This window comes from Nomia melanderi, chromosome 5 (genome assembly GCF_051020985.1).
Source record: "Nomia melanderi isolate GNS246 chromosome 5, iyNomMela1, whole genome shotgun sequence".
Taxonomy (NCBI): Eukaryota; Metazoa; Arthropoda; class Insecta; order Hymenoptera; family Halictidae; genus Nomia; species Nomia melanderi.
The window spans coordinates 18,061,883-18,076,898 of record NC_135003.1 but is presented as its reverse complement, the minus strand read 5'-3'; the positions used below and the strand labels follow the sequence as shown (position 1 = coordinate 18,076,898).

Here is a 15,016-nt window from a genome sequence, read left to right as displayed (position 1 = left end):
GAGCGAACCTGTGTATACCTATATGCAGCATACAGACTCTTTGTCGACATCATTGTGTTCGCAGCAAGCGAAACAATATTTTCTCGCATCTTTGAAATTATTCGCAACCCCTATCGACCCGTACGATTATCCGTTAATTTCGTGGCGAAGCCTCGCTGACATTCGAGGGGAGACGAAACGGAAATCCATCGAACCGATCGATAAGCAAAGTTTTTAAAATATGAAAGTTTTCGTGGTAGACGGTGCTGCCGCAAATCCGTTTCAAATCGATAGCGCGGGATATATTTTCGCCAAGGTTACCGATATTCCTTCTACTCCGTCGAATTCGAGAAATCGATTGTTCGTAGATTTTAGTCGTTACGTTTTTTTTCCTGTTGTTAACTTTATCGGTATTTAAGAGTAATCAATTGCACGTTGGACGTGATTAAATCACCTAAACGGTACACGAGTTCTGTAGGCTGGCGGATCATTCGATGTGTACTACGTGAGTCTATTAAGTACATTCGTAGGGAGAAATCGATGGGAAGTACAGTGGAACCTCGATTATCCAAACTGAAAAGATAGAGGATACTTAACCTTCTTCGATTAGAAACTCATGAGTTTCATTGATTTTCCCTGAAAATTTTTCTTTATTCTACGGTATCACCTAATATCATTCAATGTTTAGCTAAATAACTATTGCGTGACGTTTTGGACTTCTCTTTAACTTCCTATTAAATTGCAAAGTCCTCTCGTGTACTCGAGAATCAAAGGGGCGTTCCTTTTTCTTTTTTCTTAATTTTTTGGCACACAGTTTTCACTTAACAATTATGGTTTCTCGTTCATATTGAATTGTGCACAAATATATAATGTACAGGTAATAGATCGAATAACGGAAGTTCGGAAAATTGAGATTCAAATGTATGATATTTAAGCGAGACTTTCGAGAACGTCTGTTCGATATTAAACGGTATAATAATGTACATAACTCGTGAAATATAAAATGTTTATTTTTGAATGAAAGTTTTCTAACTTTGCATTTAACAAGTTCTATTAGCGTATGTATAAATGTTTGTATTTACAATTTATATTACTAGAAAAAGTCTTAGTATTATGTTATTGGTTGCGTTTGATGATGTTCGATACTTTTCAATTCCCTTTCATACTTTATACACTGCAGCACTTTTACCTGAGTAGACTACTTTCTTTCTCTTTGATTCTTTTGCTATACATGTTCCTTTCGTGTCCTTAAACTAGGAGTTTAAATATAGAGAGTTCTGTTCGAGTACATAGCACCATACATGCTGTTAGATAAAAAAAACAAAGGGACCTGCCAGTTATTTGTTCACAACACATTATGAATTATTAGTTTATGCGTTTTCAGGATCGTTCGAAAGATATTTGGAATGAAATGAACTCGTTCGTATGTAATTATACGAAGCGTGACAACAGTATCTAAACAACGCACGATCTGTCTTTCTAAAACAATTTTTATTTTACACTGCTGCAAGGTTCATTCAATTCAATCATTTGCTTTCCACATTTCGCGTCTCGGACGTTCGGTTCATAAAAAAATATCTTCTTTTTTTCTTTTTTTTCTCTTCTCACCGGCGCAATGGAAAACTGATTACGTTATGATCAATACAATATTTTACAACTCCTGAACCCTTCGCATCTCACAATAAACTTTTCCACCAAATTTCATTAACGTTTTCTTTCTTCTTCAAAATATAAACAGTTAGGAAACATTTATTACTTTTATAAGTTTTATCGATCATAGAATTTGAAAACCTTTATAGAAATTCTTTATTTGTTTAGTTACTTCTCTTTTTCGTGTAATTCTAGTTGTTTATCAATACTTCATAATCATTTTTTTAATAGTTACGTAACCTTATGATGTATATAAAAATTTACTATGTACAAAATAGATCATATACAATTTAAAAATACATATCCGTCTATTTCTATTACTTACTTCATTATATATTTTTTTTTTCTTCTCTTTTGTATTAAGATGTTGCAACGTATGTTCAGTATGAAAATTTTATACAGTGTTTTAGTAACTACTGCTCGTTAATAGTATTTCATAACAGAAGTATTTAAATAGTAAGTATTAAAATCGTGTAACATGTTTACGCATCAACGTCCAATCGTTTTGGCGCAGAAAATTCAATTAGAATTATTTCGAAACTAGCGATACTGCATATAAAAGGGAATTCCGTTACAATTCACTGCGAGATATCATGTGGAAAGCAAAGAAACGTCTTGTGTGCTTACATACATCTTTAGAAAAACATTTTTTGCTATATAAGTCAGACTTAATTATATATATACATATATATATATGTATATATATATATATATAAATGTGTGTATGTATCTCTGTGTGTATGTATATATTCTATGCTGCTTTTATAAAGCACGCATGTATTAAATAACATAGAATTGTGACCTGTAAAATGAAAAACCGAAGAATCTCACAGATTCTTTATGATATATTTTACAAAAATGTAAGCAGTTAGTGATGAAAAGCTTGCGTAAGTACTATTATAATGCTATGCAATGAGAGACTGAAGTAAAAACATCTTGTAGTATAGAGATACAATTTTCAACTGAACTCCTCAGTAAGATTGAAGAACTGTATATGTAAAAAAAAAAATTCCTTTGTAGAAAAAGCAGGGCTACTCATAAAATGAAGCTTAATGCAAAATTGATAATGCTACAGAATCACTTGGCTGATCTTTGCGCTGTAATGGTTTTCAGTTGTTGTTTATAAATTTCTGCCTCTTGTTCTTTCTTTTGAAGCCGTTTACGATATTCGGCTGCTTGTCTTCGTGCTTCCGCTAATTGTCTATTCAAAAGAGCAATATCCATTACTGGTTCGTTATTATCTGTATTATCGTCTTCGATAATTTCTTCTATATCATCGTCTAATTGCAAAATTATTGGCTCCGTGATTTTTGTTGGTGTACCGACGACCTTGCTCTGTCGAAATTATAAAATAAAAATGCATCAAATATGATACGCTATTATTTACTTAAAGAAGAAACTTCGTAAAGAAGAATTTTCGTACCTCTGGCGAAGAAACGATGTTTTTGGACTGTGTGAGTGTCGATACGGGTGTAGTATTAGAAATAGATGAAATGAATAATTTGCCAGCTTTATTATCTACAGAAGATCTTTTCAATATATTCGGTCCTCTAGAAGGAAGCATGGGTGTGGTATGATTTAAAATTTGATCTGCTCTAATCGCTATCACTTTTCTTGGAGATTTCTTCCCAGCTGCCTGAAGTCGTTTCACTCCTATCGAAGAGTTTCTGGTTAAATTTAAAGCAAGCTTACCAGCTTCTGCAAAAATATTTCGTCAACAGTAATAAAAGCGAATTCAATAAGCTCTGCTTGATTTTGAAATATTTTGTACCAGTCAAAACAACTGTTCTTCCACTTTCCATAGCGTTCTCCACAATTGAAGAGTCATTATCTACAGGTATCATTGTGATCCCATGAGCTTCTAATAACCTAAACTGCTTGTTCACTCCTCCAACAGCTGTAACGTCTTTACGTTTCTTAATGCTATTAGTGTTATTTCCATTAGGAATTTCATCCACATCTTCGATCCCTTTGTCTTGGTCGTCGTTAGTGTTTGGTCCAACATGAATTTGTTGGAAAAGCATCCGAGATTTCTTCCCTACTTGAACGTTTAATGAAAATTAGTTAATGTTTTTTAATGAAAATATTTCGAATAATAATTTTTATAATCAAGTAAAATACCATGAGTAATCTTTCCTCTTGGTTGCGTTTGTTGTTGCAACAATTCAAATTTTTGGTCTTCTTCATCTTTTTCAGATTCTAAATGTATTAAATTATGAGTTGCCACTTCGAGTTCCGCTGAATTCGCTTGATTCTGTTGATGAGCTCTAACACCAACAATTTCTCTTTCTTGTTGCAATATATCTACCAAATCTAATCTGTCATGTTCCAATGCAAGACTTATCGGAGTTTTATCAAACTTGCTAGTGGCATTTGCATCTGCACCATGCTCTAATAAAACATGCATTACTTCTACGTGTTCCCTTTCAACTGCCCAATGCAAGGGAGTCATTTTTAACTGCAAACATTGTCTTTATAATGTATATTGTAAATCAATTTCATTTATATAATTCTTATTTTAATTACCATATCTCTACTGTCAACGTCTGCACCATAACTAAGAAGTAATTGTGCTATCTGGTGATGGCCTTCATATGCAGCCATATGCAAAGGTGTTCTATCTACTTTTGTTCTCGCATCCCTTGAAATTCCTGCTCTCAGTAAAACTTCTGCAGTTTCTGTATGATTATTTTGTGCAGCAAAGTGCAACGCGCTAGTACCCAACTGAAAAAGATACAATCAATATTGTCTTATCATACAGTCATTATTTCGTAAATAACCAGTTTATTATTAAAATGTATACCCAGTCTGTAGTAAACGGCGCTCCTCTGCACATTAGGTCACGAACATTATCAGTGTCTCCATACTTTGCGCTAAAAAGCAGTTGCTTTCCTAGTTCTACTATCGATAAGGCATCTTGGGATCTTGCACGATGAGAAACGTCACAAGAAAGAATTTCGACCTGAGAAAATAATTCGTAGCTTAAACATCCCTTAAAACCATTAAATAATAAGGCATACCATAATGAAATCTTTGTACGTACAGGAATAAGAGTATCCGGGTCCAGACCCTCAATATCATTAGTACAAATACTTTCAGCTTGCATTTTTGTGTATTGAACTCAGTCCCGTTCTTTTTGATACACACTAAAATCAAATGATCCATAATAATCATTGAAGTCGAGGTTTTTCTCAAACTAAATACGGCTAACTGTGACCATTCCATTTTTCACTTTGAACAATTCTGTCTTACTGTTGCACGACCTTGAGTTACCGGAATCGAAAGTAGGTCGGAAAAAATTAAAATTCGAGTCGAATTCAACGGTATCAACGCGATCTAGTTGGTTTTGCCTACTTGCTCAAAAACGTAACATGTGTATTTTTCGAAATTTTCCTCGGTACAGGATGTTTTTATTTTGCCATTTCAGATTGTGAGGAACTTCCTGTTCCTGTTCATTAAACGGAAGTCCCATGCCATAGGCCCCGTGTTTTGTGGTCGAAACTGAATCAAATCGTTGAAAAATAGCACGGAAGGACAATATACTTACGGCCAGTACATTATTCTTGCTTTTTCGTAATTTTTCCTCTAGTTTTCCGACACGCACACTCCCTTTTAGGAATTCTTCCTCTCCACAGCCTTCTCGATTTACCGTCTTGGTAAAGTTTCATGAAAATGGCGACACCTTGGCGCCATTCCTAATGCAATTTTTCTTATCGTTCTAAATAGTTTTCGGCGGTGAAAAAAATCGGTTTACACGCTTAAACATGTTTCTTCCATACGGACCGATGCATTCATATCAGAGATTCTTATCGTTTTATTCGAAAACTTTCGAAAGAATGGTTAAATATGTTTGATTGTACGACGAATCGCAGCGCCTCGTGGTGGTACATGTCCAAAATATCTTCTATTAAATAGGTTAGGTACGTGTTCAGTTCAAATAAGGTTAGGTTACATTGTAAAGTTTTCTTCTTAGGTTGTATTTCGAAACAACGAATTAATAGAATATTAACGTTCGAAATAACGAACAAGCGTGAAATCTCTTTCGATCTCTTAAATTTCTCGACTGAACACGTGCCAAGAGAACCAACGATCTAACAGTCAATATGTACTTAAACATCATTTATGGTAGGCAAAAGTATTTGTTCGTCGTATGTTTCTTGAATACGTTTACAGAGTAATTGGATATTCAAATTTTTTTTCTTATAAGCGAGCAAAGCTTCGATTTTAGGTAACAATCGAAAAAATGTTTAAAAACAAATCGTAGTGTGATTTATTCTCGATGCTTTTACTGAATTTTTCTTTCGATGCTCGAACTTCTAATTAATTCCTCGACTCGGTGTTCGCGGAACACTGTTCTCTGAATTCAAGTCTCTTCCTTTTGCGAGTGTTCACTTTCTCCGTTCGTAAGTTTCTCGGTCATTCGTTTTTCATTTCGATACAATTCTCGTCTTATTAGCTGCGTTCTAGTTTCGTGCTTCTTAATTCGTCTCGCGATTAACCCAGAATCGCGAAGATAAACATGGAAAGTGTAACAATAATGCATTCCTATGCGGAGGGCTACGGATACGCAGCTTGGAAGAATACGTATGCTCCTAAAGAATGCATCTTGATATTTTAAAGTCGAATTCACATGTGTGCAGTAACACGCATAACCGATGCTTCAACTACGCATGATCAAATATTACCTGCCGAACGAACGAGTATTGAAAAGATAACTTTGAACGTTCAATTTAAATTCGAAGCGAAATTCTCGATTAATTTCGTACATTCAATTTTTTTTTGCGGGAGCTTTTCAATTCTCAGTTCCAGCGGATTCCGTTCGTGTCGGTTCACTCATTCCATTCGTTCTGGTTTGTTCATTCTACTCGTTCCTATCCATCTATTCCGCTTCTGTTTGCTTGTGTTTCTCTTTCCTTTGTTTCTGACATTTTGCCTGAGAAAATCACGAGCCCACTTACGACTCTTGACTTTATCTTTAAAAATGGTTTTCTTTCCAGTGAATTTATGCGTGTTCAAAACCCAGCCTAAATCTCTGATTTTTCTGTGGTAAGGATAACTACCATAGACCTGGAATAGTTATCGATTGCTGGTTATGGTTTGTTGTCGCGACTGATAATACCGAGGGCTCCCATAACGTATAAGCGTGAATTTTCAAAGTTAAATCGAAAAATAATATTCACAATAATCAGTTAATTTTTTTTTACCAGAAAGATTACATAGATCAATTATCTGATAACTTTCAGCAACAATTTTGTTTATTGTTTCATGGCTCTCATTAAATTAATTCCATTTTAACTTCTAGAACAGATCTCGAATAAAGCATTCCAGCGAGGTTAGGTCACGTTCGACTATTAATCCATAAGAATCTTACAGATTCCAGTAAAATATCACGAGTGGTACAATTATCGGATGTAATTATGCCCCGCCTCCAATTATTTCAGCTTCGATATTCCATCGGGGGCCGAGTGCATGAAAGGAAAGATTTTTACGTGGGCGTTCTGTTTTTCATTAAGAGAAATCACTGTTCGGTTCGGTCGTGCCATGAATTACGACGTAGCCTGCATAAAAGCTGGGTCAGGAAAACGGTGCATATATGCTGGCTGCACTATCGGGTGCGTGCACCGCCACATCGCGTTAGCCATTCCTTATATCGTAATCTAAGGAGGTGGCTGGCCGCACGGTCACGGGGGTGAGCTTGCATGCTTTCAAACAGAGTAGGTTAGAAGGTTCCTGAATTTCTCATGAAGGAAAATGCACGGTCCGTCGTTGTCGGCCACCTAGCCAGCAACTTTCTCTTCGGCAAAATGATGACCAGTGTCACGTGGACGTTCGGGGACTGTCCGAAAATGATCTTCAAAAATTTACCATTCTTGCGATGCACAGCGAGGAGAAAATGTATTCGCCTGTTAACTATCTGATCCACGTGATACTTAAAGTTAAAAATTCATTTCTTGCTTAAAATTCAGATGGTAATATTCGGTGATGGAGGTTATGGTAACCTATTTGTTGCCAAGGGTGCCATTGGACGTTCAGACAGTTTGGAGGGAGGCAAAACTTTGATAAGGATTTTGGTTTTTAACTTATACAAACGTCTTGGAATTGATTTACCATGTCTCTGAGCTATGTTAGTTAATGTACCAATATTTTCGCACACGATGTCTTCGCTTTTCGAGAGAGGGTGCTACCCAGTAGATAAAAAATAATATGAAAATAAATTGAAATTTAGTATAGAGTTTATATAATTTTAACAATTTCTGTGAGGTTTAGATGCTCGAAGGGTATACATAGGGTGAACCACCAGTCGACCTAAAGTATTTCTTCTATTTTAGCCCTAATATGGTTCTTTGCTAGGAAGAAGAACTCGGTGGAAATGACCGAGGGAAGAACAGTTGACGCGATATTCGAGGTTGCGTGGCTGCCTGCGAAAGGAACTTGAAACGACAGGGAACTTTTGGAATGACAGTCCCGCGTTTTCGGCGCAAGGAGAGAAAGAGACACAGTATACTTCATCATTAATTTTATCTTAACATTTGATCCATTCTCAGTACATTTGTTAGTTACTTAAGTGATTGAATATTCCTATTATTACGAAAAATAGGTGTAAACTATTTTGAAGCGTGGAGATGTGTATAAACCTGGGCAGAAGCAATAGAAGACATAAAAGTGTTAAGAAATTTCTAAGAATGGGTCACTGGTAAATTTCTTGCATTTTGTAACCGACTGGCGAAAGTTGAGTAGCGAGATATCTTTTTGAACTTGGTCGCGTCGAAAGTTCAGCGTGACCTCAAATCACGACTCGGCGTCGGCGTTGCCGTTCGAGGATAAGGAAGAAGAGAAAGTGTTGATGTAATATTACAGTATACTTCGCGAAGACACGAAGAGAATGCGCAGAGTGTTGCGTGCTGCATGCGGCATCGGGCGGCGACCCACGTGGACTATTAGGGCGCACCGCGCGGCTTTTCTGACCACCGCAGGATACCCAGGAAGTGCTGCACGGGAAATGAGCTTCTTGCGTGAACAATACTGCGCCGGTGACTGTTCCTCAGCTTCGTATCTCGCCGTGAACGAGAGGAATCGTGGTCTCACGTGGGATCCACCTTTTCCTTCTGCTTACCTCCGAATCACTTGTACATTTTACGTTTCTTAAAGAGTTCTTCAACATGTTGAACGCCGTACGATTTACGATTGACAAACTTTCCTATGGTCTTAGGAATTATAGTCGACTCGTCCCGAGGAGCACGCTCCAATTTCTTTTGCAACTGTCATTCAAAGGAATCGTTAGTTCTCTTAAGTAAGGGTTAACACTAGGTTTACGGGCATTTATTGTACACTTTATTCTATTATTCCTAAAAGAATTGATGCTCGTTTATTTAGATTGTGGAAACTGGAGATTTGATAGTAAACCTAGTGTTAACAATGAAGCAATAGGTCGAATAGGTTCAAAGAACATGCATCATTGCCGAAGAGGGAAAATGAAAATTCATTAACGTTGAAAGTGATTGCATAAAGTTCACTGAGACTGAATTATTTCTTGTTCTTAGGCCGCTTCTTCTTTTTTTCTTCGGGTCGATACGGCCCCAACTTCCGGCGCACCATGACGCCTCGCCACCAAGCTTGAATCCTGATGGTGCTTTTTTGCTCGTGCTCCCTTCGCTCCTTCTCTTTCCTCAGCGCCTCTTTCTCCGCCAGACACGTGTCTATGAATTCCTGCTTATGGCGATACTGTAACGGCGTTACGGGTCCCGTTTAAACACCGCCGGCAACATCGATTCGGTGATTGAAGTCGGAGGAAGGGTGACTGTGGCGGGTGGGGAGCGGAAATAAAAACAGGAACCGAGGAAACGAGCAAACGGATGGACGAGGAACGTGACCGTAGTCCTCCGAGTTCGATCGTATTTTTATTCCCACTTCGTGTTGTTATTTATGCTGTTAACGTTGGCGAATATAAGTGGCGTCGAATTGTATCAACTCTGCTCGAACAGATTGGAATTAGGCAATTATTTCGAAAGCTACGACAGTTAGAATAGTTTTCAACGGTACACTCTAGTAGATTTTCCTCGCCGACGAATGAGGGTTGAAGTTTCGTTGAAGTTTCAACGCTTTTTCAGAACATCGGTACAAGAACATCGGATAAAAGATTTCTTCAGTGCACGTTCGCGACGTGATCACGGGAAGAGTGGAAATTATGAGATCGCATGACGCGGAATTAATTCTTTTTTTCCTCTCCCTCTCTCTCTCTCTCTCTCTCTCCTTCCCTCTGTTCCGTTCGCACTCGAGGAATTCCACGTGATTTAGAATAGCCACAAACAGGTTCTTGACACGAGTTATCGATTTCCCTGCAGAATTTCCGCATTGCATGTAGAGATTCTAAGCCTACAGGAGCAAGCTACAGAGCTTGATTTCCAATAGGCTTAACGTGATGCGGTTAATCACCGGTTCACGCCGAATTGTTAATGAGACGATGATTGCGTTTACGCGTGCGGCCCGTTAGTTTTTCGCCCCGTGACGTGGCGCGATCGATTCCCGTTAGTGTCCGACATTTCGAAATTCCCTTCGAGATAAACGATTGAACGACAGCCGCTCGAGCGCAAACGTCTATTCACCGATAACTCGACGTTAAATGCTATTCAATCTCGTATCTTACAACCGACGACAACCCGCCGCGAGCGCGATTCTTCGCCGGTTCATTCTTGCGGCGCGAGGGACGAACTTTCGAACGCTCTTAGCGATGCATTAGGCGCGAACGATCGGAAGATTAAACGCGCCCGGTATCAACAGGTTAAACTTTCGTTTGCCGAGCAGTGATAACTCTTTGTTAGGGATTTCGCTTAATGCGATTCGCTTCGGCGGTGAAGGAGCGTCGGGGGAGCGGAACGACGGGGAGAGGTTCATTGTTTGGTAAGCTAGAGTACCTCTTCTTTAAGTTCCTCCAGTTCTTTTCGACGAGCCGCTATCTCGATGCGTAACCGGCGGATCCCCTTCTCGTACATTTCCTTCTCCCGGATGTACCGCGCCTCCCACTCCTTCCTCTTCTTCTCGAACGACTGCGATATATCAAGGGAAGCGAGCTAATCACTGTACATCTTACGTTCGGTTCGTCGCGGGATTTCCGTCCTCTCCGTCGCCCGGCGAACACGATCGGTCGAGCCGGTTGAAAACGCTCTGTTTTAACACCGAGTAAGAGAACATTCGGAGAAGCAACGCGGCGGCAATGATTCGATTAATTAATTGACAAAATAACACTTGTTTCCTTCGCTCTCATCTTTATGAAAGAGTCTTTGATACCGCCGAGCGCGCATGAATATGCGCATGGACTTATTACTTCCGCGAACGAATTTGCCGAAGAAAGAAGAAAACGAACTCTCGGCGAATCTTTATTCAACATTGAGTGCACCGACGAATAATTAGCTTGTTTCTGGAATCGTTAGGCTTCTTTTAATGGCGACGCGTTTGGATACTCGACGATTCGTTTGGGCAAGATCGGCGAACGTTCGCCGTTTCGCGAAGCGTGACGCGCGACGGAACGAGAACAGATTTCCCGTGGAAAATTGCGCGGCTACTCACCTCGGTATCCCGTATCAGAAAGTTCGTTCGCTCGATATGAACGCGCTCCTCGTTTTTTTCGCGCACGCGGCACTCGTTTAATACCTTCTCCAACTTTTCTATTTCCATGTTAGCGCGCAGGGCGTTCTGCTCGTATCTCGCCGTTTCCCAGGCGGTAACATAATCCAGCTCCGCGTCCGCAATTAATTTCAGTTTCTCCGTGTCTCGCTGCGTTGTTTGAAAAGGGCGGAATTACTATATCCCAGCGAATGAAAAATACACTCGCCGCGAGAGCGTAGCCGGCGAATCGTTCGGAGGAACGAGCTTCAATTTCAACCCTTCGCATTTGCGTTGCGGGAGAATTATCAGGCCTTATATATAACGCGAAGCTTCGCGGAACGCATCGATGGAAATGTGTGAAAGACATCGGGGCGAGAGAAGTTATCGTGGGAATATGTGAAAGAAATATTCGAACGAAACAGCTTTGTTTCTTAATTTTCTCGCTAACTACCGCACCAGTCAGAACGACTGCTTTCGATTCTTTTGTTTAGCAATTATCGATATCTTCGAAGCACCGAATATTCGAAATGATTTTGAAAATAGTTTCATTTGAGCACTATAATGAATGCTCGAAGAAACTGAAAATAATCCATTGTTACAATTTTTATAGGAATTGCATATTAATCGTATTAAATCGGTAGTTCTAGTGTTAAGCGCCATGATGCTTCTGAACTAGAAAGCAATTGCAATCTTTGCTACAAAAGAATAAATTCAAAGTAAAACGGTCAAGATTTCCATGGCGCTTAACGTGTTAAATAATTGTAAAAATTAATCGACTGGTTGCTTTAATTTCAATTCTTTCGGATGTTCGTATTAGCAGTCGATTATCGGCATTATAGGTGCCCCGAGCGTTCCACGGGTTTTTCACGCTTCAAGCGTATTAACGCGTGCATGGGATTATCGCGTTTCATTAGGATCATCGAAAATTCCGTGGGAAACGCTACCTGTTCCTCGGCCAGCTCGTTCAGCATCCGCCTCTTCTCTTGCTCGTTCGCGATCTTCTCGTCGGCGATCGTTCGCTGCAGCTCCTCTGCGAGGTTCTTCAGCCTCTCGCTCTCGTTTCGCAACGCCTCCTCCTCTTTCTCGTGGCCGAGCAATTTTTCGACCTCCTTGGTCAATACCTCGAACGTTCCCTTCTCGCGTACCTCCTCCTTCAGGTCTTCCATAATTTTCCTCAGGTATAGACTGAACACGTCATTCTTTGAAATTCGAAGCTTCCCTTCCGGGCAGCCGGAAATCATATTTCCCTTCGTCACACGTGAGGTCAGCGTTTCCTAAATTTCTCATCTTACGACATATTCGTTTTTATTTACCCGAGTATTTTACGTACATGTGGATCGACAAGAATTTGACTGTGAATATTTCTGGAATACGGAAGAAAGGGGATGAGAGTACTGAAAATACTGAGATACTGTGTTTCTCTCGTTAATAGGTTCGGGAACGATACTCGTCGGTGATTCGCCGCGACAATTTAGGAAACGCTGCTCCAGGTCGTGAGATTCTCTTCGATTCGCGCGAGGAGCTCTCCTTTAATTCGGGCCAATTGCATCGGACCGTTCGTCGCTCCACGAAATCTGGATAGGTTCGATCCAAGGACTCCGCGGTGTAGCATAACATTAAGTTACCCTGATTTACGCGCGGCGGGGGCTCGAAATCGAAAAGAATTCCCGGGGAAATCGAACACAGCACGTTCCGACTCGTCGCACCTGTCTTCGTAAAGTTTCGCAGACGCAGCTTGTTCCTTCAGTTGTTCGATTCTTGCGACGTCACCGGGGCTGAGCTGCATAGCCGACAGTTCCGAGTCACTGCCACGCGAACAGACATGCAACACAGAATCTCATTCCTCGTTCGACTTCCCGTTTTTCTTTCTTTTTCCCCGTTCCCTCCCGCGTCCGTGTTCGAATCGTTCCGCGGACGCGGGACGTTAGGCTCGATCCCATTTAACGCTGCAATTACTGAACGTTTCAGTTCTTAATCACATTTCTCGATAACCATTTCTTCTAATCAGTATATTTTCAAATAGGCGATTTTCAGTTGTTCGGTAGTTCCAGCGTTACACGCGTCCATCGGTCTCCGAAATCAAGGAACACGTTCCAAAGAGATCATGGATATTAAATTTAGTTGTCCCCGCGTGTTACCGTGAAAATTCGTTTCTAAATCTCGAAGGATCGTGTAACACGCGTATCACCGATACGACAACGGTCGTGTTAACGTTCGCAACGTACTCGATACTGGAGAGAAGGCAGTCGGCGATGTCGTTGTCGTCTTCCGCTGGTTTTTCCAGGACGTTGTGGTAAATAGCCAGAGCGGTCGTGTACTCCTCGAGCGCGGCTAGAACCGTCGACCGCTCTTGCGGGGATAATTGCGAGACGCCATTCGCTTCCATCGGGAAACTTTTTTCGCCGTTTCACTGTACCCTGTGGGTTCGAACCTTGACTTGAAATGCGAGTCGAGCATTAATTCAACCCGTTCACCGGTGAGCATCGGGTGATCGTCCGTTTACACTGTGTCATCCAGTGACTTTTCATGTTTCCGTTCATTGTTCCTCGGTGAACAGGCTGAAACTGTTACAATTTCATTCGAAAGGAATTTACGTCGACGTATCTTGAACGCGAAGACTGAAATATCTATGGAAATCTCACGAAACTGTTGTTTATAGTGTAGATCGTGTATTTTGTTGTTTTCAGCGACGAAAACGATATGGCGTCATAATGGACGTCTAAAAAGAACGCGAGAAACCTTGAATGGTGTGTCTATGCGGTGTTTAATAAATAAATAATAAAGTTTTATCAGCGACTTCTGAGGTTCTACGTAACTTTCCGCTTCTTCTATTTCCCGTGGCAGTGCCTCCGTTTACAGAGACGCAACCGAATATGGAGAACTTTACGGATCCATCGTATTCCGCGAGGTTCGATTTTCGCGATACGCGCATCGGAGATGTTCCAGCCAGCAGCAGGTGTTCCCTGTGTTTGCCTTTGAATTCATATACATGAATCACGAAATTACTGTTCCGTATTTTCCTTCTCCAGTTTTTATTCTCCGAGATTTCGCTGCCCGTCCGCTGCGCTTCGCGGCAGATATGCGACAATGTACGAATCGATTGGCGAAAACGGTTCAAGATACGATGACGACGTTTATCATCGACGACTGACAATCCGAATATCGTTGTAGAAAGTCTGGCTAATAATATTCACCCTCCATAGACCGACAAAACAACCTGGAGTGCTAAGGGTTAAAAATGTTTAGGAACCATAATCACGTAATCAATCAGAATCAACCCAAAGATTTACCAAATAATGTTAACAAATCTCAACACGTGTCGCATTGGCTCCGTAAATCTATTGTTAGTGCGAACGTGTGATCCCGCGGTGCATACATTTTTTTCGAGGCAAGAGGCGAGTTCGGGCTACAGAGGGTGAAGCGTGGTAATCGGTTTTAGCGTCTCACCTAACGACCCGCAGTTCCGATAAAAGAAATCTCGTGGATGACGGGCTGCCGATGTTTAATTCATGGCCGAAGGAGACGTCGCGGCAGCCGGCTGTAAAACTAATCATGATACGGCGCGCTTTGCCAGCGACTAAACGCTGCTCGATAAAGGTGGGCTCTCGCGGAGCTTTAAAACACGTGATACGGTTTGATCCATTGGCCCGCGTTGCCCGTGGAAACGAGCGTCGGGACGCCTGCCCGGCCGGCCGGCCGTGTATTTATACCCTCTCGTTGTTACGAGGGAATTTCACAGTACTTAGCAATTTCTGCCTCTTTCCTGGGGGAACCGCCATCGATA

At 40.7% G+C, this 15,016-nt stretch overlaps 3 protein-coding genes across 7 annotated transcripts in view; 1 reads left to right on the top strand and 2 right to left on the bottom strand.

The window, feature by feature from the left end:
* nAChRa3 (nicotinic acetylcholine receptor alpha3 subunit) overlaps nucleotides 1–15,016 on the top strand; it is a 134,132-nt gene that overhangs the window by 430 nt on the left and 118,686 nt on the right. Inside the window, exon 1 of one of the 3 annotated variants that reach the window (XM_076367710.1) lies at nucleotides 324–484. The exons of 1 other annotated variant lie outside the window; for it this stretch is intronic. The gene's annotated coding sequence lies outside the window, so the exon portion shown is untranslated. Of the gene's footprint in view, nucleotides 1–323; nucleotides 485–5,576; nucleotides 5,755–15,016 lie in introns of those variants that run through there. One more of the 3 variants, XM_076367709.1, reaches the window with a different exon arrangement.
* Atac3 (Ada2a-containing complex component 3) lies at nucleotides 972–5,604 on the bottom strand. Of its 3 annotated transcripts, none has more exons than XM_031971077.2 (8): nucleotides 5,177–5,604; nucleotides 4,673–4,775; nucleotides 4,433–4,591; nucleotides 4,156–4,353; nucleotides 3,751–4,087; nucleotides 3,401–3,670; nucleotides 3,053–3,327; nucleotides 972–2,964 (listed from the first exon to the last, which is right to left on the bottom strand). In XM_031971077.2, the coding sequence occupies exons 2-8, from the start codon at nucleotides 4,733–4,735 to the stop codon at nucleotides 2,707–2,709; spliced, it is 1,560 nt and encodes a 519-aa protein (XP_031826937.1). In that variant the 5' UTR covers nucleotides 4,736–4,775; nucleotides 5,177–5,604; the 3' UTR covers nucleotides 972–2,706. The 3 variants fall into 3 exon arrangements, with proteins under 3 accessions (XP_031826937.1, XP_031826939.1, XP_031826938.1); XM_031971079.2 differs by having other exon boundaries at nucleotides 3,053–3,282; XM_031971078.2 differs by having other exon boundaries at nucleotides 3,401–3,667.
* LOC116424545 (dynein regulatory complex protein 9) lies at nucleotides 8,152–15,000 on the bottom strand. The gene is made up of 7 exons (XM_076367712.1): nucleotides 14,680–15,000; nucleotides 13,458–13,649; nucleotides 12,939–13,037; nucleotides 12,177–12,417; nucleotides 11,194–11,400; nucleotides 10,542–10,673; nucleotides 8,152–9,351 (listed from the first exon to the last, which is right to left on the bottom strand). Exons 2-7 carry the CDS (start codon nucleotides 13,616–13,618, stop codon nucleotides 9,154–9,156), a joined length of 1,038 nt encoding a protein of 345 aa, XP_076223827.1. The 5' UTR covers nucleotides 13,619–13,649; nucleotides 14,680–15,000; the 3' UTR covers nucleotides 8,152–9,153.

Bases quoted from the DNA above. Each gene is read 5' to 3' on its own strand.
- Atac3 (XM_031971077.2), bottom strand. From the start codon at position 4,735: ATGCAAGCTGAAAGTATTTGTACTAATGATATTGAGGGTCTGGACCCG. The intron at 4,354-4,432 runs GTATACATTTTA...TATCTTTTTCAG, and splicing joins CGCCGTTTACTACAGACTGG to TTGGGTACTAGCGCGTTGCA. The intron at 2,965-3,052 runs GTACGAAAATTC...TAATTTCGACAG, and splicing joins ACATCGTTTCTTCGCCAGAG to AGCAAGGTCGTCGGTACACC.
- LOC116424545 (XM_076367712.1), bottom strand. From the start codon at position 13,618: ATGGAAGCGAATGGCGTCTCGCAATTATCCCCGCAAGAGCGGTCGACG. The intron at 13,038-13,457 runs GTACGTTGCGAA...TTCGCGTGGCAG, and splicing joins TGCCTTCTCTCCAGTATCGA to TGACTCGGAACTGTCGGCTA. The intron at 10,674-11,193 runs GTGAGTAGCCGC...GATATATCGCAG, and splicing joins TTCTGATACGGGATACCGAG to TCGTTCGAGAAGAAGAGGAA.